Source organism: Staurois parvus, unplaced genomic scaffold (genome assembly GCF_062004578.1).
Source record: "Staurois parvus isolate SC_StPar_1 unplaced genomic scaffold, SC_StPar_1.0 ptg000261l, whole genome shotgun sequence".
Taxonomy (NCBI): domain Eukaryota; kingdom Metazoa; phylum Chordata; class Amphibia; order Anura; family Ranidae; genus Staurois; species Staurois parvus.
In genome coordinates, this window is record NW_028318057.1 from 4598031 (window position 1) to 4622096 (window position 24066).

A 24066-nucleotide genomic window follows, 5' to 3' on the forward strand; every position below is an offset into this window, starting at 1 on the left:
AACAAGTTTAACACCAATCTCGGCATCCAATTCTAGCTTTATCTCAAGCACGCAAAAAGTGGCCTACTTGACAAAAGCAGAATTTACTGCATCTATGTCACATTCCTTGGGCAACTAAAGGTCTTGATACTGCCATCTTTGTCAAGGGCTACAAAAAAAACCCCACACCATTCTCCAGATCCTCAGTCTCTACCTGAATTGGATCCTGATAAACCTGTCCTAGATGAAGCACACACAGAGGAAAATGAGAAGGATATAGAATCATGCCTGATAATGTTGATAAGATTACTGCTGCAATGCATAGCAGCCAGTTTCAAGTATGAAAGCAATTTCAGTATGTCATACGGCAGCTAATTGGATTGGGGCAATAAACATCCAAGAATGTCCTGTATTCCAGGACCGTGATTTAATGGGGCATTTGCAGTAATTACCTTCTGCTCCCCTCTTTTGTGTGGATACCCTAGATTCTAGGGCCTATCATGAGACATATCATGAGACAAATTTCCAGAATGGCTCTAATCTCCATTCACATGCGCAATATTTTGTGGCTCAGAGTCTGGACAGCTGAAACTGCCTGCAAAAAGCAGCTTGCATGTCACATTACATCTTTTTGGGGAGGCACTTGACCAATTCATCAAAGTTGTAACAGGAAGAAAGGATTTGCTTCCACAAAGGAAGATTCCAATCTCCTCTTCTCAGGAGCCACTATCTTCTCAAAATGCAGAGAACCTAATCACTTTACCTAGGATCCAACTTCAAAACCTAAGTCCAGCCCTTCCTGTTGGCGCAAGACTTGGCGCACTAAGCCCACCAGGCACTCCCTAAATCCCCCAATGAAGGGGCGCCCTCACTCCTAAGAGGGGGACATCAGAGACCTATGGGTTCAATTGGTAGTTACAAAGGGGGTCACCACTTTTTTCTATTAAATCAACCAAAAACTTCCCCAAAACAGTCAGATTTGCAGAATGCCCTAAACCACCTCTTGCCCCAGGGAGTAATTGTGCCATTACCTCCACAACCAAAGCCAAATGGGGGTATTCATCCTACTCTGGACTTAAAATCCCTCAACAAATAATTTAAAATACCAATTTTCGCATGGAATCTGCAGCATGGTTAATGGCCTCCCTGAGACTGGGGAATACCTGACATCTGTAGATATCCAAGATGCCTATCTTCATATTTGCATTTACCACCTCATAAACAGATTCTGATAGCCTTTTCCAGTTTGTTGCACTGCCCTTCAGCCTGTCCTCTGCTCCCAGAGTTTTCAAAAAAGTCCTAGCAGCACTTCTTGCCCTGCTCAGAACTCCAAAAGGTCAGTTTTGGCCTTGTTCATTCTTTTTCAAAGACCTCTAGCTTTGCAATCCCTTGTAAAAACCTTTATTCAAGGTGTATCTTGCATCAAGTCCCCTTTAGCACCCTGTACTTCCTTTTTCTCAACTTGGTTCTCTCTGTCCTGCAGAAAGAACCCTTGGAACCCATCAGGGATATTCTCCTAGATGACCTCTCCTGCATAGTGGCCTTTTTGGTTGCTATCCCATTGTCAGAAATGTCTCTGAGCTAGCAGCCATTCCTCATCCTTCACAAAGGTATTCTTACGTCCAAGATCTTCCAAGTCCACCATTGCTGAATGGATAAGTATCTGATTGCTAGTGCTTACACTCTCAAACATAAATCTCCTCCTGTGCTTTACATGCCCACTCCACCAGATCAGTGGGAGTTTCCTGGGTATTTCTGCACCAGGCTTTTGTAGCCTAGCATTGTAAAGCTGCCACATAGTCATCCATTCATACCTTTTGGAAGTTCTGCCGAGTGGACGTTCAGTCTTCTTGGGATACATCTTTAATCACTATCTGATAACCCTCAGATTTTGATCGGATTCAGGTCTGGGCTCTGGCTGGGCCATTTTAAAACTTTAATCTTCTGGTGAAGTCATTCCTCTGTTGATTTGGATGTATGCTTTGGGTCGTTATCATGCTGAAAAGATGAAGTTCCTGTTGAAGTTCAACTTTCTAGCAGAAGTCTGAAGGTTTTGTGCTAATATTGACTGGTATTTGGAACTGTTCATAATTCCCCCTACCTTGACCAAGGCCCCAGTACCAGCTGAAGAAAAACAGCCCCAAAGCATGATGCTGCCACCACCATGCTTCTTTGTGGGTATGGTGTTCTTTTGGTAATGTGCAGTGTTGTTTTTGCGCCAAACATATCTTTTGGAATTATGGCCAAAAAAGTTCAACCTTGGTTTCATCAGACCATAACACATTTTCCCACATGCTTTTTGGCGACTTCATATGTGTTTTTGCAAAATTTAGCCGGGCTTGGATGTTTTTCTTCGTAAGAAAAGGCTTCCGCCTTTCCACTCTACCCCATAGCCCAGGCATATGAAGAATACGGGAGATTGTTGTCACATGTACCACACAGCCAGTACTTACCAGATATTCCTGCAGCTCCTTTAATGTTGCTGTAGGCCTCTTGGCAGCCTCCCAGACCAGTTTTCTTTTCATCTTTTCATCAATTTTGGAGGGACGTCCAGTTCTTGGTCACTATTACACAATATTTTCTCCACTTGATGATGACTGTCTTGACTGTGTTCCATGGTATATCTAAAGTCTTGGAAATTCTTTTGTACCCTTCTACTGACTGATACCTTTTAACAATGAGATCCCTCTGATGCTTTGGAAGCTCTCTGTGGACTATAGCTTTTGCTGTAGGATGCAACTAAGAAAATGTCAGGAAAGACCTACTAGAACAGCTGAACTTTATCTGGGGTTAATCAGAGGCAGTTTAAATAATGGCAGGTGTGTACTGACTCCTATTTAATATGATTTTGAATGTGATTGCTTAATTCCTAACACAGCTACATCCCCAATTATAAGAGTGTATGCACACTTATGTAACCACATTATTTTAGTTTTTTATGTTTACAGTTTATAGGTCACATTAAAGGGGGAAAAAGTTCTGAAACGTTTTATCTTTGTCTATTTTTTTTACATCACAGAAACCTGACATTTGAACTGGGGCGTGTAGACTTTTTATATCCACTGTACCTGTAAAATCCACATCTTGGAGTCCAGTACAAGACACAGACCAATCTTCCATTCCTTGGATATTTTGCATTGCTTGCCATAAAATTAGGACCCATGGAGTAGGATGAGATTATAGGGGAGTGGCCTAGAGGGCATGTTATTTAAAGCTTTGTCAGTGTCCAGTCTCCTGAAGGTACGAGCTTATAATACAGGATCTATGAATACTTTGCCTGTGTCTGGTACTGTACTCCTAGATATGAAATTTACAGGTAAGTCAAAATTCCTCTTATTCTATTTCAACCAACTGAATATTTTGAACATAAGAGATGCACCCTGAAAAGCTTCAACAACGTTTTTATGAAACATCTCTTACATCTAGCTTTACTTCCCCTGCCACTGCACTCTCTGTTGCTATTGACAGTGTCACATAATAAGAAAATATGAGAAATTGCAAATAACTTTGCATTGCTTTGCATGAGAAACAACATTTTAGTTTAATTTTAAACAGGACAAATTATAAAATGAATGGACAGTGGAGATCACAAGCAAAAGACACAGACCCAAACTGAGTGGCTTTGTGGCTTGTGGTCACTGAGAACATAGGTAAACATAAAATACCAGAAATAGTGAGAGCTGGGAAGAAGAGGTGCAGATGTTGATGAGCTTCTCAGGTAACATGGCTTCCACAGACCACAAATGAAAGGGGGCACACTAATCACAAAGCAGGCACACTGAGAAGCAAGGGTGTATGTAACCAGACCAGCAAAAGAACATCCAAAGTACACTGCCATAAGGGGGTACTAACTTCTGACCACTAAAATCTGCAAGCTGTTCTGTACATTATATGTGCCAGACCCCTGCACCATAAATGCTGCACTGTTGTATGCTACATAGTCCCAAACTAATGGTAAATGTTTTCAGAAATCGCGTGACATGGAGGTTGAGGGTTTTGGGTACATTAGGATTTTTATGCATACTGTACTTAATGCCTTGCCAATCATATATGAAGTATACAGTCACCTCAACCACCCCAACATCAGCATGTCTCTTCATCCTCCAAATATTTGATGCAAAAATAGAGATCTCCAAAATATCACGCCTCTTCACTGCTTTCCGAAAAGGGGTAACTTGGAGGTGTTTGTACTGTCCTGGCATGTTAGGGCCTCAATAAATTTGCTAGGAAGTCAAAACAGGTTTTTGTTTCAAAATTTTTAGTCTTTTTTTAAATAAAATAAATAATAAACAGTTATTAAATACCACCAAGAAAGCTTTATCTGTATAAAAAATGATAAAAATAATATAAAATCTATTTGCGTACACTATTGTATGACTGAGCTCAGTCATATCACAGCACTTAAAATGAAAAATGGTCTAAAAAGGAAGGGGTTGTAACATGTTAGAATGGAGGTGGTTAAGTAATGACAAAATTATCCTGGAATAAATAGGCCCATACTGGAAATGTAAAAATTGCTCTGGTCCATATATGAGAGTTGAAGTGGTTAAAGCAAACAGGAAATATTAGGGAGGAGAGAGAGAGAGCACCACTGTCTAAGCAAAGTAGTTGTGAGGACAGCTTCTTGGATTCTCCAATGGGTATAAAAAGATAAAGGAGAAGAAAATAGAACAGCACTGTCTAAGCGTAGTGATGATGAGAGAACTTGTGGACAATGATAAAAAGGTGGGTATTGAACAAAAGAATGAATGTACACAGGATCTCAAAAGGTATTTAATCATGGCATTGACAGGTGTTGACTAATACACATGAAAGATCATGACATATCAATGAGTATTTTTGACAATAATATTTTTGAGTATTTTTGACAATATAAACAGGTGACAGCTTCTTGAATTCTCCAATGAATATGGAGAGATAAAAGAGAAGGAGAAAAGGCAGACCACTCCACTAATGCTACAGTATTAGTGGAAAAGTGATACAAAAAAGGAAATATACTGTAAATGCACTTTAGAAGATAGAACATAAGCATTACGCATGGTATCCAGCAGATGGCAATCGTCTATGGGTCCATATTGGCATGGAAAAATGTGCAGAGAGGAGTTCCTGGTGGGTGGCCTCACCAGACAACGTGGATGTGCAGTGTCCCAAGTATTAAACAAAATAAAAGCAAGGAGTGGATTTGCTACTGTCAGTGTAGTATTTATTAGAATAAGTAAAAGCAAATAAAAAGACAATATTGCACTCGTAGTGGATCATGATATAAGCTTATGTAAAAATACCAGCAGGTGACACTTTTTCAGGAGTCCCATTGGAAGGTACATAGATGGTACATCACCAATTGCTATGGTTGAATAAGCATAACAGTGAGTGGTGTGATCCAACCATAGGCTGGGAGACAGAGAGCCAGCACTGGTAAAGGACAAAAGGATGGGAGGCCACAGTGAGCAGCAAGGAAATGGAATTACTTCTGTATGAGTGTCTGCGATGATGTCACATGTAGGGGGCAGAGCAACGCATTTCAAGGCAATGACAAGTGAGATCATCGCAGCCGCTCGTCCAACCATGTATCATTGATATGCCACGTTCATTCATGTGTATTAGCCAACACCTGTTGATGACATGATTGAATACCTTTTGAGATGCTGTGTACATTCATTCTTATGTGAGTGCGATACCTACTTATCTTTTTATCATTGTCCACGTTTTCTCATCATCGCTACACTTAGACAGTGGTGTTCTCTCTTCTTCTCCTTTAATGTTTTATACACATTGAAGAATCCAAGAAGCCACTACCAGCTGATGTTACTATAGAATATGTCTTGACATGCTGTGTTCGTCCATTTGTATGCAAGCGCAATTCCTACCTTCTATATTGTTTACCAGTGTCCTCACAACTACTACACTTAGAAAGTGGAGCTCTCTCTCCCTGCTCTCATGTCTCTTATTTGCTTTACATGTGTTGGTGAGAAGACTCCAGAGTGTGCACGAAGGAGAGACTGCTGACGCTGTTGAAGTGTACTTTCCAAAAAGAGACTTTTCAGTGTACTATTGTCCTTTTGAAGAGGTACCTCGCCACCATGCCCCAATATTTAGTAGAGGGAATCTTTAGTAGAGGGACTCACTGTGTTTGTGCTGGGTTGCATGTACATCCTTTGTTTGGGGGCTGTATTTGTTTATTGTATTTTTTGGTGGTGAAACATGACTTCTTAACATATTCTTTATGTTAATCAGGTGGATGGATTTGACAGTGTAGATGATGAATCAAAACCTGAGCATCATATATTTAATATGGAGAGTCCTCTGCCTGGGAACTGGAGAGAGGATGACAACCCACCTTATTCCTATTACTTGTATTACATGTTTGCCAACATGACCGTTCTGAACCACTTGCGCAGGTATATGTACACATCTTACTTAAAGCAACTGCCCTGCTGTTGTAGTTTTTTTCTGGCTTGTACATTTATACTGTGACTGGATTATTCAGGGAATCCTAATATCTTGCACAGAAATGTTACTTTATCTCATACAGTGGAATTCACTGAGGAGATAGGTCCATCTGTTGATCTTCTAGAACCTTAAGTAAAATGTAATCTATAGATACTTCAGCCAAATTAGTATAGCAATAAACAGTCCCTGAGGTGAGCTTACAGTTAAAGAAGGGTGTACTGTATTGGGACTGCAGCTAGCTGTAACCCTTCTAAAAGGGAAGTATGTATCTGTGTGTATGACTCATCAGCAGTGGCGAGTATTGTAGGTTGAAAATGTATAAGGATACTAGGGAAGACTGTAATGTTAGCAAAGTTTTATAAAATGACAGCAGCATGTATCACCAGGGGCTGCATGGGGTTCTTTAGACCATGCGCCTCCAGAATTTCCAGAGGTTTACATTATAACTCAGCTACAGATATCTTCCTCCTGCATTTAGTTAAGAGTGGCTTTGTTGTTCAGTGAGGGACACAGGGTCTTTAGTCATTACCATAGGTTATGTGCAGCTACCTTCAGGTAATTGGTCACTGGCAAAAAAAGCTGCCGAAACCTCTCCTATAGAACCCCTCCCAACCCCAGTCAGCCTTAGTTGTTGCTTGTGTCCTCTCCCCTCTACTGGGACAAACTTACCTTCTTCTTTGGACTTTTTTTTATTCTCTCTTCTGCTGATTCTTTTATCAAGATGTTTTTTTCTCACAAGATTCCTGGCTGCACCATAGATATTGTGACTATTACTGAAGCTTCCAGATTGGTTGACTCCTTTGCTGGGCCTTAGGGGAAAGGACCTTCACCAGAATGAAGATGGGGACAGGCCTGTAATGTTGCTGAGGCTACTGAATACTGCTTGGGCACTGTCCTTGGCACATACACTATATTGCTAAAAGTATTGGGACTCCTGCCTTTAAACACACATGAACTTTAATGGCATCCCAGTCTTAGTCCGTAGGGTTCAATATTGAGTTGGCCCACTCTTTACAGCTACAGCTTCAACTCTTCTGGGAATGCTGTCCACGAGGTTTAGAAGTGTGGCTATGGGAATGTTTGACCATTCTTCCAGAAACGCAACTGTGAGGTCAGACACTGATGTTGGACATGAAGGCCTGGCTTGTAGTCTCTGCTCTAATTCATCCCAAAGGTGTTCTCTCGGGTTGAGGTCAGGATTCTGTGGAGGCCAGTCAAGTTTCTCCACCCCAAACTCGGTCATCCATGTCTTTATGGACCCTGCTTTGTGCACTGGTGCGCAGTCATGTTGGAATAGGAAGGGGCCATCCCCAAACTGTTCCCACAAAGTTGGGAGCATGACATTGTCCAAAATGTCTTGGTATGCTGACACCTTAAGAGTTCCCTTCACTGGAACTAAGGGGCCAAGCCCAACCCCTGAAAAACAACCCCAAACCATAATCCCCCCTCCACCAAACTTTACACTTGGTACAATGCAGTCAGGCAAGTACCGTTGTCTGCCAAACCCAGGTACATTAATCAGATTGCCAGACAGAGAAGTGTGATTGGTCACTCCAGAGAACACGTCTCCACTACTCTAGAGTCAAGTGGCGGCGTGCTTTATGCCACTGCATCCGACGCTTTGCATTGCACTTGGTGATGTAAGGCTTGAATGCAGCTGCTTGGCCATGGAAACCCATTCCATGAAGCTCTCTACGCACTGTTGTGCTAATCTGAAGGCCACATGAAGTTTGGAGGTCTTTAGCTATTGACTCTGCAGACAATTGGGGACTTCTCCGCACTGTGCACATCAGCATGCACAGACCCCGTTCTGTCATTTTATGTGGCCGAGTTACTGTTATTCCCAGTTACTTCCACTTTGTTATAATACCACTAACAGTTGACCGTGGAATATTTAGTAGCAAGGAAATATCACGGATGGACTTTTTTTATAATCAATCTTTATTAACATTTTCCGATGACATGAAGTAAAATAAACAAAATAGTGAGTCAGCAGATATATTTCATCTTTTTTATCTGACAAAGAAGTAATAAATACAAAGGAAACCCCCATAAGACAACAGAGGTAAGCAGACATCTTGACCATAGTTGCGCATAAACGGCATAACCATAACACTTAGAATTCCAGTAATTCAAACAAAAGAAATAAGAGGAAAGAAAAGAGAGAAAAAAAAGGGGGGGGAGGGGGAAAGGGGGAGGGAAAAAGGAAGGAAGAAAAGCATAGCACTAGACTTTCAGAAACATCCAATAAAGCAGTCCGCAGAAGTAGTAAGGACCAAATAGCAGTAGGAAAAAACCCATGTGTACAAACCGGCTCAAATTGCGAGCACTAAACAGAGAAGCTACCCAAAAAAGGCTCATGCATTTGGTATTTCAGAGGAATAAAACATCCATCCTTGCCAAGTATCTTTAAATTTCTCCCCCTGACCTCTAACCAGGTGGACCCAACGCTCGGCATCCATTATTTTATCCACTTTCCGTTTCCCATCCGATAGTGTAGGGCATTCAGACCGTTTCCACAATCTAAGGACCAAAGATCTGGCCGCATTCAGAAGGTGGGGTGTAACGCTACACCTGAAGGCCTTCATAGAGGCTGAAGTCACATGAAAGAGTAAACAGAGGGGGGATTGCTCCAGAGGGCCCAATGACAATTTCTGTATCCATGGGAAAATTGCAGTCCAAAAGGGCGCAATTTTAGGGCAAGTCCATCAGAGGTGGAGAAAGGTACCATGATGACCACAACCTCTCCAACAGAGGGGGTTAGCGGTGGGAAAAATTTGGGCCATGCGGGATGGGGTCCGATACCATTGAGTAAGAAATTTATAAGAGGATTCCTGAACACGGAGCTGATGGAGAAGGAGTGTGCCATTTTAAAAATCCTATGTATCTGCTGAGGGGAAAAATCAAGGCCCAGTTCTTTCTCCCATTCCTTCACAAAATATGGAGTTGATATGGAATACTCGCTCAACACCAATTTATACATTTGGGATAATAAATGTCTAGAATCAGGGAGCGCAGTACACATACATTCATATGCTGTAAGGGTCTGTCCAAAATGGGCAGATAGCACTCCATTCACCTTCACACAGGCACAAGGAGAATTATATAAGGCTAAAATCCAACCCATCATGCGTTCCCCCCAGACCACAAAACCTCCGTCATATAAGTCCAGTCCACCCGATCAAACGCCTTCTCTGCATCCATGGACAACACTACACAAGGTGTTCGATCTGGGCCATACTGAGCCCAATGCAAGATATGCAGAGCCCGATTAATGTTATCCTGGGCCTCACGGCCCACTATAAAGCCAGTCTGATCCAGGTGGACTAGGCTCGCAACAGGATCCTGCAAGCACAAAGAGAGGATCTTGACCAATAGCTTAGTGTCAGAATTCAATAAAGAAATGGGCCTATAATTAGCACAGTGTTGAGGGTCCTTTCCGGGTTTAGGCAGAATAGTGATATGAGCCAAAAGCGCTTCGCGGGGCAAGAAATTGGCCAAGGTAAGGGAGTTAAGGTACGTACATAAAGGGCCAGCAAGAAGTGAGAAAATTTTTTATAATATTGATTAGAGAAGCCATCCGATCTCGGGCTTTTGCCCAAGGGAAGGGAGGCAACCACCTCAAACAATTCCTCTAGCGTGATCGGCCGTTCAAATTCTTCAACAATCATAGAAGGCAATGCAGGGAGAGGGGAATCATTTAGATAATTGCGAATGGAATGAAGCCGAGCTCCACACTGGGAGGTGTACAGGGAGATCATATATAGAAGCATAGAACTGCTGAAACAAATCTGCAATTGAGTGGGAATCTTCCATATGACCCTCACACGTCACCAGACTATAAACATGGCGTAAGGTCTGATGCTTTTTTAATTGCCTAGCTAAAAGGCGGCCACATTTGTTCCCCTGCTTATAGAAACGATGAGCATAAAATCGAATTTTATCTAAATCTTTACGGTCCAAACATTGAGAGAGAGTAACACCTAAAGTATCTAAAGCTTGGGCTGAGGAGTCAAAATATCCTTTATGTTTAGTTTCCAGAGCATGAATCTTGTCCAGCAACTCCCCAATCTCCTTCATCTTCTCTTTCTTACGTCTAGAATCATGGGCGATCAATTCCCCCCAATCACTGCCTTATGGCCTTCCCAGACCGCTTGCATGGACGCGTCACCAGCAGAATTAGTCTCAAAATAGTATGGTAAGGAGCGGGAGATTGCCTCAACCACCGTCGGATCATCCAACAAATTCACGTTAAGTCGCCACACCATTTCAGTCCAGTAGGCAGCCGGAGCGCAGATAGAGAGCACCACAGGAGAGTGATCAGATATGGTAATGGAGCCAATAGAGGATTTAAGCTCATTACACAAAGAAAACTGATCAATGAAGAGAAGATCCAAACGGGAGTAAGAATCATGTGTCTTAGAAAAAATAACTACCGTATATACTCGAGTATAAGCCGACCCGAATATAAGCCGAGGTACCTAATTTTACCACAAAAAACTGGGAAAAACAATTGACTCGAGTATAAGCCGAGGGTGGGAACACCAGTGGGAAGAATCGTGCCTCATCATTGGTGTCAGTGGGAGGAATAGTGCCCCATCATTGGTGTCAGTGGGAGGAATAGTGCCCCATCATTGGTATCAGTGGGAGGAATAGTGCCCCATCATTGTAATCAGTGGGAGGAATAGTGCCCCATCATTGGTATCAGTGGGAGGAATAGTGCCCCATCATTGGTATCAGTGGGAGGAATAGTGTCCCATCATTGGTATCAGTGGGAGGAATAGTGCCCCATCATTGGTATCAGTGGGAGGAATAGTGCCCCATCATTGGTGTCAGTGGGAGGAATAGCACCCCATCATTGGTGTCAGTGGGAGGAATAGTGCCCCATCATTGGTATCAGTGGCAAGAATAGTGCCCCATCATTAGTATCAGTGGGGGGAATAGCACCCCATTATTAGTGTCAGTGGAATAGTGCCCCATCTTTGGTGTCAGTGGGAGGAATAGTGTCCCATCATTGGTGTCAGTGGGAGGAATAGTGTCCCAACATTGGTGTCAGTGGGAGGAATAGTATCCCATCATTGGTGTCAGTGGGGGGGTGGAGGAATAGTGCCCCATCGTTGGTGTCAGTGGGGGGGAGGAAAAGTGCCCCATCGTTGGTGTCAGTGGGGGGGAGGAATAGTATCCCATGATTGGTGTCAGTGGGGGGTGGAATAGTGCTCCATGATTGGTGTCAGTGGGGGGTGGAATAGTGCCCCATCATTGGTGTCAGTGGGGGGGGGGAGGAATAGTGCCCAATCGTTGGTGTCAGTGGGGGGGAGGAAAAGTGCCCCATCGTTGGTGTCAGTGGGAGGAATAATGCCCCATCATTGGTATCAGTGACACCAATGATGGGGCACTATTCCTCCCACTGACACTTGCTGACCCCTGTTCCAGTATGGTGCTGCTGCAGCCAGCATATGTGGTTGCAGCAGCACCTAAGCACGGCACACTTACCTGCATCTCTTTCACTCGATTTTTGCGGGGCCGCTCAGCTCCGCCACCTCGCCGGTGATTGGCCGCCTGTGTGCCTTTCCTGAGCTACAGTTCTGGCGGCCAATCACCGGTGAGAAGGCGGAGCCGAGCAGCCGCGCGAACATCCAGTGGACGAACCGAATGAAGGAGCAGCCGCGCTTCCTGGACCGGATCGTCGTGGGACCAGAGCCAGGTAAGAGACAGCAGCCACTGCAGACGTTGACTCGAGTATAAGCCGAGGGGGCCGTTTTTCAGGACAAAAAATGTGCTGAAAAACTCGGCTTATACTCGAGTATATACGGTATAATTTTTATCCCAGGGATGCATTACGCTCCAGCTGTCCACCAGGTGAAGTTCACACAAAAGTCGCCTAACATGTCTCAGCGCACGAAAAGATAGAGAAGCTCTGCCAGAAGACACATCCAAGCAAGAATCCAGAGAAACATTAACATCACCCCCCAGAATCACCATACCCTCTCTAAAATCTCTCAGTTTCTTTAGGGTGACTGACAAAAAATCAACAGTGCAGAAATTTGGAGCATAAAGTGTAGCAAAAGTATATGTGTGACCATGCAAAGAACCCTTCAAAAATATAAAACGACCTTCAGGGTCAATCAATTAATACAAAAGAAGAAATGGACAGGATTTTCGGATGGCAATTGAGACCCCCCTGGCCTTGGCCACAGGAGAAACACCATGATAACACTGATCAAAAACCCCAAGGGGCATATACGGGGTCGATTTGGCAGTGAAGTGCGACTCCTGTAAGAAAACCACATCTGGGGAGAGATGCCGTAATTTCTGCCAAAGGCAACCCCTCTTCTGGGGAGAACACAACCCGCAGACATTATGGCCCTGATTTACTAAGACTTGAGTCTACCAGCAGACTCTGAACATTCAGGCAGACTCAGTTAAATCAATGAAGACCTGTCAGTCTTCTGAGCGGCGTCTAGCAATCTCATTGACGAACGTCTACTTTGCTATTAGTAAATGTGGAATCGCCTCTGGCACATTTTTGGGTGCAATACCAGATATGTTCGCTAGATGGTGCACAAGCGCGGGCTTTGTAGCATTGGCGTTTTTGTGTTAGCATAAGAGAATACTCAGAATGTAACAAATAGTACACCTATATTAGAATTGTTTTTTTGTTTTTTTTGCTGTTTCTCCAAAATGATCAGACAACTAATGCATTTACTAATGAATGTCATACATTCTATTTTCAAATGTTAAACATTTTCACACTTGTATCTCAAATAATTTGGATTGTCTAGTTCTAATTTCCCAATATAATTATATATCTTCATTCTCTTTAATCACATAACTATTCTATGTTAAAGTCAAGTGCAGCGCTATAAATGCATGTGATCAATAATGAACGCATGTAAAAACCAAAAAGTGCAAATAATTGCAATAATGATGTAAAATGGTAAATGGTGCTAAAATAAGTTCATATAATCATTCCTGAATAATGGAATGTCCTTCGTGTGAGAGTACCAACTCAGAGAGTGCCTATGAATAGCACGTGTGGTTTATCCGTGACGAACAGTAGTGCATGAACTCGTGAAAGATAAACCACCCTTGGGACTGGTCTACACTCACCAGAACAAAAGTATTAATGCGCATGGGTTATACACATCACACATCTAGGGGTGCAGCGGTATGCTGGCAGCTATGGGTTAGTAATCCAGCTCCAGCCATCCATCCATCCATCAGGGTGGGAGCCCAAATGGTCCTGCGGAGGAATTAGCTCAGCTACAGGAGTCAGAAAGGTGCTTAATAGTGTAGTACACTGTCACAAGGGTGGATGACCTTTCACGAGTTCATGCACTACTGTTCGTGGTTATATTTATCTTGTGTAATACCATTTTAGTAGTCTATATAATTTTACCAGCGCTCGCTTTATCATTTTTAAACAATGTAACTATTCTACATTGTAGCTCAAACTGTGCCTCCCACAGTGGTTTAGTGGTTAGAGCTCAGAATTTACAGCACTTGGGTCATGGATTCTAATCCCAGTCATGGCTGCATCCCAGTTTGCATGCTTTCCCTGTATGGATGTGTTTCTGCCAACACTCAAAAGACATGCTGTTAGGTTCATTGGATCTAGTTACATGGCTCAGTTTCTGCCCTTAGATTATAAGCTCCTTGACATTTATGAACGTTAAAAAAATGGAGATCAATTTTCTGGGTTGTGTCAGTGCCAGGAATATTGATCAATCAATTATGATTTTGCCTAATGACTAGAAAGTGGATGAATGTTACCTGCGTCCTGTTCTTCTGCCAATTAGGAAATGTGCAAGTTTCATGCTGTGTATATTTCATTGTAACTTTTTTCTCTTCTTTTAAATCTGTCTCCTTATACAACTTGACCCCCACCCCATCATCACCTGTCCCATATGCAAATCTTTGGATCACCGCCCCACTCTTTTTAACTATTTACTGATCAAGTGAATGTGTCTCATTTTCTATCAGCTACAGCTCAGATCTCACATTATTATACGATTGCTGATTGTATATCACCACTAGTCTGATTGAATTCACAATCCCTGGTCAGTCCCGTTCCCTTACCTCTAATAATCTTTAGGGCCAGTTCACACTACATGTGTTTCAGTTGCTTTTTCGGCATCACAAACGCACAAAAAGAAGGTTATATGGTTGTCAATTTCATAGTTCACATCAGCGCTTGCATTTTCAGTGCATTGCAGGTGCTGTAAACAAAGTTGACCACGCTGCATTGTTTCTGCACAGAACTGTACTGGAACACATTGAAACGCCCTTGAATGTACTAAAACGCACATGTCCCTAATTAAATTGAATAAAAAGAAAGTAGAAAAAACTAACTGGAAAGGATACAAAAATGCAATGCAACGTGTCCAAAACGCATCCAAAATGTACTGGAACACACTAAACATGCATGCCAAAAGGACATGCAAAAACGCATCAGGAACACATCTAGACTGTTTCTATAGTGTGAACTGGCCCTTAGGACTTGTTCACACCATTGGTGGTGCAGAAACGCATGCAAGAACACACATTTTCCAGCACAGCAAAGAAATGCAATGCCCTTTGCAGATGTGCGCGGTTAGGTGCAACACACTTTTAAGATAATATGCCTGCAGTATTTCTGCATGTTCCCACACATTAGGCAGCCCATTGAAATTAACGAGCTGAGGAAAAAAAAAAAGTAAAAAATGCCCCATTCACACAGGTCCTCTAGCCTGTACAGCATGAATGAGAGGGTTGTTTATGTGGCTAGAGCCACCTGTTACACTATGGGGACACAGCAGCTGTATGAACACAGGTTTTAATCTGACAGGTGTGAAGGTGTGGGGAAGTGGCCCTGAATGCTCACTGTCTGTGTTCAGGGCTGTACACCTGCACCTATATGCTTGTCAAATTATGACCTGCAGCAATTCCATAGTGTAACATAGGTTGCCTGCAAACGGCGATAGCCACAAAAACAAACCACTGATTCCCACTCTATAGGCCACAGCACCCATGAGCCCCAAAACCTCAATTACACCTCAATTACACACACAGCTTTATTTATGAACTCAGTACAGTTTTATCATTTAGATTTCACAGGAATATGGTTAGAATTATGTCCATTAATAATGGTTTTAGTGTATTTTTACCATAAATATAATTTGGATATTTTCTCTGGCGGTGGGGGGCTGTCAGGTATGCTGTACGGGGCCCCATGATATCTAACAGTGGCCCTGGGTGTATGCTTGTGTCTGTGCCACCTGTATAGTTAGGAAGAACCTTGAACCTCTGCTATGTACCGCAATGGATCTAGGAATTGGACATGTTTTCAACTGAAAATACAACAATTATTAGTAATGTTTCCCCAGCAAATGAGGATCAGTTCCTCAGTGGAGAACAGCAATCTCACCATGTCCAGATGTGGTTTGGAATTCCACAAAAGAACAATTCACAAAACTAAAAAATAGACTTGCAAATTACCACTAAACTCTCCTAACTACACTCCCATCCACTCACACTCCCCACTTCCACTTCCGGGTGTGTGCAAAATCCTTCCGCCAACATCATGACGTATTTCCGGTATGACAGCTGCTCTAGCGCTTCCTCCAACAGCCGTCTTGGCGTTTATTTGTGCACCATAGTAATTTTACATGCGGCTCCATTGTGTATATGACATTCGCAAATATATGTTTGCAGTTCTATTGTAGATTTGGCATTGGTGAATGTATGCTTGCAGCTATACTGTGTATATGACATTGGTGAATATATATTTGCAGTAAAGGCCCAAAGCCAACATAAATTGGGGGCCCAATTTATTACTGTTAAGAGGATTGTAGAAAAAGAATAGCTAGCTGCACATTGAACACGACCTATTCATTGGTACATAACATGGTCTTGTGGTGCAATAGGGGGCTTTTGGTTTGTTATTTTGGACATACTTGCACATGTGCGCTCTAACAAGGAAGATTTGGGCATATTATATAGCTAGCAAAAATAAGTGTTAGGGGTGCTAGCACATTTCAGATACTTATATAGCGCTGTCAATTTACGAAGCGCTTTACATATAGATGTGGTAAATTCACATCAGTCCCTAACCCTCAAGGGGCGTACTAAGAGCCCTAGCTTACATTCATACATATACTAGGGCCAATTTTGACAGGATCCAATTAACCTACCAGCATGTTTTTAGAGTGTGGGAGGAAACTGGAGTACCCAGAGGAAGCACAGGCACAGGGAGAACATGCAAACTCCAGGGAGGAGGTACCGTGGCTGGGATTTGAACCAATGACCCTAGTACTGCCAGGTGGAAGTGCTAACCATTTAGCCACTGTGCAACATTCAACTAGAACATTAAATAATCCCCCCAAAAAATACATAGTACAAATATTTATTGATCAAATACACATTCCACATTTATTTGGACAGCAACAAAAAGCTACATTCAATATCTTGGTGTGAAAAAAGAAAAAAGTAGGATTGATGTTGCTAAACTAGAACGGTCCTGCTCATAAGAGTTTACAATCTAAAAGATTGAACTGTGCTTTCACAGGTTACAGCAGGAAACCAACGGTTAATATGAATCACTTGGGCTTATTCACAAAACAAGCTGCAGATCGAAATATCAATATAAAAATACATACGTGCCAAAATAAAAACACCTTGGAAGAGCAGAGCAATGGACATGTGTTAGGATTACAATGCAAAGATAATAAACACAATCATTGTACAATAACACACCTTAGAAGGAAGAACATGCAAAACATTTACAGCCCACATCAAAACACAGCGTGAGTGTGGCCTGGGGCAATTCACCACAATATCTCTTCCTCCCCAAACCACCACAGACAAGGACATGCAGAAATAATGTGCCTGTACAAGGCAAAAAATCAGCCGCTACTACATCTCTTTATATAAGGTAGGCCACACCCACCACTGTCATTCACTTGGTCAGAGAAAGTGTTTGCACCTGATTAATTCTCTTCCCACCTGCGTTAACCCTTGGTATACAGGCCCCACAAATCAGAGTCAGAAAGAAAGCCACAGTAAAGTGTACCTGTGCAGCATACAACAGAACATTGAACAGGGATGTGAAAGGGAACCCTATTGGGAATATTTCTTGGCCCTATGGGCACAATTCACTCCAGATTATCGCATGAGTTAAGGCAGTCACATGACCACATCTCGCATGCAATACTGAAAATGTCAATTCACTTTTGCTAGTATGCGGCATTTTCCATAAATCGGAAAAAACACTCAGGAAATCAAACATAAAAAGGCCTTACACCGCGGTCACATCAAAGCCGATTTAGAAATTGTGCGACTTACAGTGAAGATGCAGATTTCCTTACGATTTGCAAGACATCTGACAAAGATATCTATGCAAATCGTCACAAAAGTAGTAAATGTACTACTTTAGAAATCAGTGTCGGAAACGCACCCATGTGACTGCTCTAATAGCAGACAATAGGGTGCGACTTGGCATACGATTTGCAAGTCGCATGCCATGCAAATCGCATGCCAAGTCGCATCCAGGGTGCACGATTTCAGGTGCAATTTTGGAATTGAAATTGTACCTGATATCCGATCTAATGAATGTGGATGTGAGTGTCTTAACGTAAGCGATTTGCTGCAGCACAATTTCAAAAGTAGTTCTCGTCTAACTTTTTCAGCATTTTGTAGCGATTTCACATATAGACTACAATAGAAATCGCAATGCAAAACACAATTGAAAACGCAATAACTCATTGGTAAATCTACAGAAAACACGGTGAAATTGCCAACAAAAAGCACAATTTTAAATCACATCTAGTGTGAACCAAGCAGGCAATTCAACAGAGGAAATAAATCTTTGAAGGCATGCGGTATCTGCATGCTCAGATAAGGGTCTGTTATGGATTTGGGGGGGGGGACTCCATGCCATTATTTATTTATTTATTTATTTTTTATCCTTTTCTTTCTCTCGCTCACTCTTCTCATGGTTTGACAAACTTTCCCAAAAGGAGCTGGAGTGCAAACCAGCATTATCCAATCAATCATTAGTCCAGGCCCTTATCTCATCCCATCGTTTGACATTCACATAAGGTGCTACTTTAAAGGTGTTTGAACAGACAAGGCCTCATTCTAATTCACATTCTAGGGATCATTTAAACAGAAAGCAAAGATGCTGCCACCAGCACATGTATGTTAGGGTAGTCACACAGAGATCATGCAAATTCATTGCTGTGGTTGGGATTCAAACCAACAACCCTAGCGTTGTGAGGTAGTAGTGCTAATCACTAATCCATGGAGCTGTTGAACACTAATCCTGCCTGTATTTCTGTGGTGTGAATCAACCTTAAGTCCCTGGGCAAGGTCAGTGTAACTAGCCAGATATCTCAAATGTTGTGCTATGTTGCCAATTCAGATGTATGTTGGTTCTATGTATCCCAATGTATTTGTATATATACAAAGGATTGCAATACTAATACAGGCGTACCTCAGTTTACCAACGTCTCGGTTAACGTAATTTTCGGTTTACGAATGAAAATCCATTGAAAATAATGCCTCGGTTTACACAATTGGTAATAATGTTTTTCGCTATACAAAGTGTATGTCGGCGCTGATTTTCAAATGCAAATGCCAGCCTTTTTTTTTCTTCACTATAGTTCACAAGCTTAGAAGTCACTTTCCCCGAAGTTACAGAAAACTTTGTATCTTTTAATAAACTCAAAGTAAACATTGTTTCCTTTAGGGATATAAATTCCAAAAAAACTTTCTCTTTTAGCTGGGGGAAGTGACAGGTGAATTTCTGAGCTATAGCGAAGAAAAAAAAAGGTAAAATTACATTTAAAAACCAGCACCATAATAAATAAAAAACAGCATGGGGTCCCCCCTCCCATCCACACCAAGCCCTTCGGGTCTGGTATGTATCTTAAGGGGTAACTCCACACCAAAATGTAAAAAAAAAATGGCATGGGGTCCCCCCTCCCATCCACTTCAAGCCCTTCGGGTCTGGTATAGATATTAAGGGGTAACTCCACGCCGAAATTAAATAAAAAACAGCTTGGGGTTTCCCCCAAAATCCATACCAGACCCTTATCCGAGCATGCAGCCCGGCAGGTCAGGAAAGGGGGGGGGACGAGCAAGCGCCCCCCCTCCTGAACCATACCAAGCCACATGCCCTCAACATGGGGGGGTGCTTTGGAGCAGGGGGGGCTCCCCCCCAAAGCACCTTGTCCCCATGTTAATGGGGACAAGGGCCTCTTCCGTTAGTGGGATAATTGGTCGGCCGTTTTTTGGGATTTTGGCACATTTTGTTTATCAGTAAAGTTGGAAATTTTTTTTCCCAAATTTACTGATAAAAAAAATGTGCCAAAATCCCAAAAACGGCCAACCAATTAACCCACTAATGGCCCGAAAATCGTTCGATTTTTTTTCGGTAGAAGAATCGGCCGATTTTAGACCCATGTATGCCCTGCTTTAGATGGGTCAAAAATCGGCCAGAAAAAAAATCGGCTGATTTTCGGGCCGTTAGTGGGTTAATTGGTCAGCCATTTTTTGGGATTTTGCCACTTTTTTTAATCGGTAAATTTGGATAAAAATCGGCCGATTTTGCAGATCGGCCGATTTTAGCGGCAATGATCGGCAAATTGGCTGATCTTTTTACAGATAAAAAATCTGCGCATGAGCCATGACCTGCAAGAAAAATAAGAAAAAGAAGAGGAAAATGAAAAAGAAGAATAAAAAAAATAAGAAAAAGAAAAATGCAGGCCATAGATGGGGCAAAAACTGGCCATTTTAAAAAAAAAACCCAAAAAAAACAGAAAAAATCGGTTGTTCAGTGGGTCGACGTTTCCACCAACGGTAAAATAAATGGTCCGATTTTCGCCCCGTCTACGGCTCGCAAGTATAATAGCGAAGTAATTACTTCTGTCCCTGCAGAGAGCTGTGCTATTATATTTGTCATTAAAAAGTATAAAGGTTGCAACATTGTATCTATATGTATCCGAATAAAAACATCTATATCCGAAATGGATACAAATAGATACAATGTTGCAGTCTCTATACTTTTTAATGTCAAATATAATAGCGGAGCTCTCTGCAGGGACAGAAGGAATGTTTCAGCTGTCATCGGGGTTTCCCACTGACAGCTGAATTTTAAATTATTTCCGTGAATTAAATAAATAATTTAAAAAACAGCGTGGGGTCCCCCCTCCCATCCATACCAAGCCCTTCGGGTCTGGTATGGATGTTAAGGGGTAACTCCACACCGAAAATTAAAAAAAAAACAGCGTGGAGACCTCCCAATATCCATACCATACCCTTATCCGAGCATGCAGCCGAGCGAGCGCCCCCCCCCCTCCTGAAGCATACCAGGCCACATGCCCTCAACATGGGGGGGGTGCTTTGGGGCAGGGGGGGGCTCCCCCCCCCCAAAGCACCTTGTCCCCATGTTGATGGGGACAAGGGCCTCTTCCCCACAACCCTGGCCGTTGGTTGTGGGGATCTGCGGGCGGGGGGCTTAACAGAATCTGGAAGCCCCCTTTAACAAGGGGGCCCCAGATCCCGGCCCCCCCCCCCCCCACGTGAATGAGTCGCTCGCTGACAGCTCTTAAATAGGTAAGGGACGGGGCCAGCCGGGGACATCAAGCATGTGATCCTACCCCATGTGACATCATTGATCTCACATGGGGCGGGGTCACTCGGATGATGTCCCCGGCTGGCCCCGCCCCTTACCTATTTAAGAGCTTTCAGCAAGCGACTCACCGCATAAGGCTAGTAAGCCTCGTCGAGTGCGGAACGGGTTTTCTTTTTTTTCTTTTTTCCGGTCGCCGGCACGTGACACCGTGATTGACGTTGGATCTACTTCGGGGGGCATTGTTTTAATAAAGGACTTGTGAAAGATCTTGTACTGTGTTTTTTTTACACAACACTTTGTTTTTTTGTGAATGAGTAGCGGGACCATGTACCGCAGACTCATTCACGTAGGGGGGGGCCGGGATCTGAGGGCCCCCTTGTGAAAGGGGGCTTCCAGATTCTGATAAGCCCCCCGCCTGCAGACCCCCACAACCACCGGCCAGGGTTGTGGGGAAGAGGCCCTTGTCCCCATCAACATGGGGACAAGGTGCTTTGGGGGAGCCCCCCCTGCCCCAAAGCACCCCCCCATGTTGAGGGCATGTGGCCTGGTATGGTTCAGGAGGGGGGGGGGCGCTCGCTCGTCCCCCCTTTCCAGACCTGCAGGGCTGCATCCTCGGATAAGGGTCTGGTATGGATATTGGGGGGTACTCCACGCTGTTTTTTTTATTTTGGCGTGGAGTTCTCCCTTAATATCCATACCAGACCTGAAGGGCTTGGTATGGATGAGAGGGGGGACCCACACTGTTTTTTTGTTTTTTTTATTGCGGACCTTTATTTTTACATTCAGCTGTCAAAATAAATATTATCTAGAGTTCTAGACCTTCGAAATAAGTAAAATCAGTACAGAAATAATTATAAAGGATAAGAAACAAAAATAGAATCACTAGAACTAAGGAAATCATATTAGAATACATAAAGATATGCCTAGTGCTGTTTGTTAAACACAGTAGACGTGACCGAGTGTCAGCTGTCAGAGGAATCCACACAGAGATTTACTATTGAGCAGTGGCTAAAAAGCAAGCACCCACAGAGGACGGCTAAAATGTGTTCTGCACATGCGCATTTGTATCAACCAAATAAGCTGCACGAGCGTCTAGTTTTTCACTGTGTCGATTTGCTTAAAAAAAAACTTTTTTTTTTTTTTTTAATTTAAATATTTATTAAATTTTTCATATTAATACAAAAACCCAAAAAGGGAACCGACTCACATATAAATAGACATTTATAACATTTCTACATTTCCCCTTCTAAAAAAATCTTTTCTTTCCCATCCCCCCCCAGCCCTTCCCACCCCTCCTCCCCCTCTGCAGACTCTAACCCGTTCTAATCTATCGAGGCTTATTAATTTTTAGCTAACATCCTAGTTCATAATTTCCTATATTTCTCTTTCAATCCTGCTTTTTCCCACTTTTCCCATCTCATATAATAAACTCCCATCCTATCTGCCTGCATATGGTATGATCTTTCCATTCTGCTTATCTGGTTTACTCTACTAATCCAGTCTTCCTCCTTCGGTACCTCAGTTTTCTGCCAAAACTTGGGTATCAACCCTTTCGCCGCATTTAAGAAGTACCAGACGCCTGAGTTTTTGTATTTATTTACAGATATCTCCACATTATGTAGGAGGCACGTCGTTGGGTCTAATCCTATGTCAATTTCAGTTATTTCTTCAATCAGTTTGACTATTACCTTCCAAAAAGCCTGGATTTTTGGACATTCCCACCATATGTGAAACACCGTGCCTATCTCTCCACATCCTCTCCAACACATTTTTGAATTTTCCCCATTCATCTTGTGCTCTACACTCGGTGTAATGTGCCATCGTGTCACACACTTATAATTAATCTCAACCTCTCTCATACTAACATTCTCGTGTATTAATCTAAACATCTTTCTCTGTTTGTCCTCGTCAAACCCAACTTCCATACTCTGGTTTCTCTTCAGATCGAATAAATCTTTCGCCTTTTACTAAAAAAAAACTTTTTAACACATTTTTATTTTTTTTTTAAATGGCAGATATTGTTTAAAGTGAAGTCCTGATATTTGGCAAAGCAAATTTCAAAGTGAACATGTCTCTGCAGTGATTTTTCATGGTGTTAGACATACCTCTTACCAAGTCTGCTTTGTGAGTCTGATTCCTGGCGTATGTCTCGTTAGTAAATTCGATTGGGCGTCTACTTGTTGACGCTGCTCAATAGTAAATCTCTTAGCGGGGTAAAAGTAGAAGGTCGCTCATAAAATTTAGACGTTCGCCCACGGAAATGCGCCCAGGCACAATAGTAAATCAGGGTCTATAGGTCAAGACATTCAGAGTGGTCAGTTTACTAGCCATAAGCACAATATATGAGAAAGAGCATACTCAGATTGGTAGCTATATTAAATTCTCCATTTAGCCAAGTGAAACACAGGGTAAATATAATAAAACAAAAAAAAAGGAACTCCGCCTCTACAGACACAGGGATGGAAGCCAGCAGAAACCATAAAAAAAGAAATATAAAAAGAAAACGAAAAAAACGTATAGCACAAACAAAAAAAAGGCGGGTTGTCTAAAAAGGTGGCCTCCGTGGGAAGGAGAAGAAGAACCACTCCCCGGGGGGCCACGCTAACTGCAGAAACGCAGAGTACAAGTCCTCCACCAGAGGCCGGCCTAGGATATGGGAGGTGACTGAGGACACTCACCCTTAGTGATCCCCCTTCACGGATGGACTTATTGCATAGGTGGCAACCTATCACAGTAGCACGCTTGAATTCACTGATCTCCTGAGAGCGACCCATCCTTTCACAAATGTTTGTAGAAGCAGTCTGCATGCCTAGGTGCTTGATTTTATACACCTGTGGCCATGGAGGTGATTAGAACACCTTTTGGCAATATAGTGTACCTCTGACCAAAATATCATCAAAATTTAACTAGTTGCCGACCGCAGATAGCCGAATGACGGCTAAACTGCGGCCGGCCAGTTCTGAGTGGACGTCATATGACGTCCCCCCAGAACACGCTCTCCTGCGCGCCCCAAGGGGCGCGCA

General features: G+C 42.7%; 1 protein-coding gene across 4 annotated transcripts in view; it reads left to right on the top strand.

Annotated features, from left to right (window-relative positions):
- AMPD2 (adenosine monophosphate deaminase 2) overlaps positions 1–24066 on the top strand; it is a 154829-nt gene that overhangs the window by 107863 nt on the left and 22900 nt on the right. For all 4 annotated transcript variants that reach the window (XM_089681190.1, XM_089681193.1, XM_089681192.1 and 1 more), the window contains one exon: positions 6214–6377. In XM_089681190.1, the coding sequence (XP_089537316.1) occupies positions 6214–6377 (164 nt within the window). The remainder of the gene's footprint in view (positions 1–6213; positions 6378–24066) is intronic.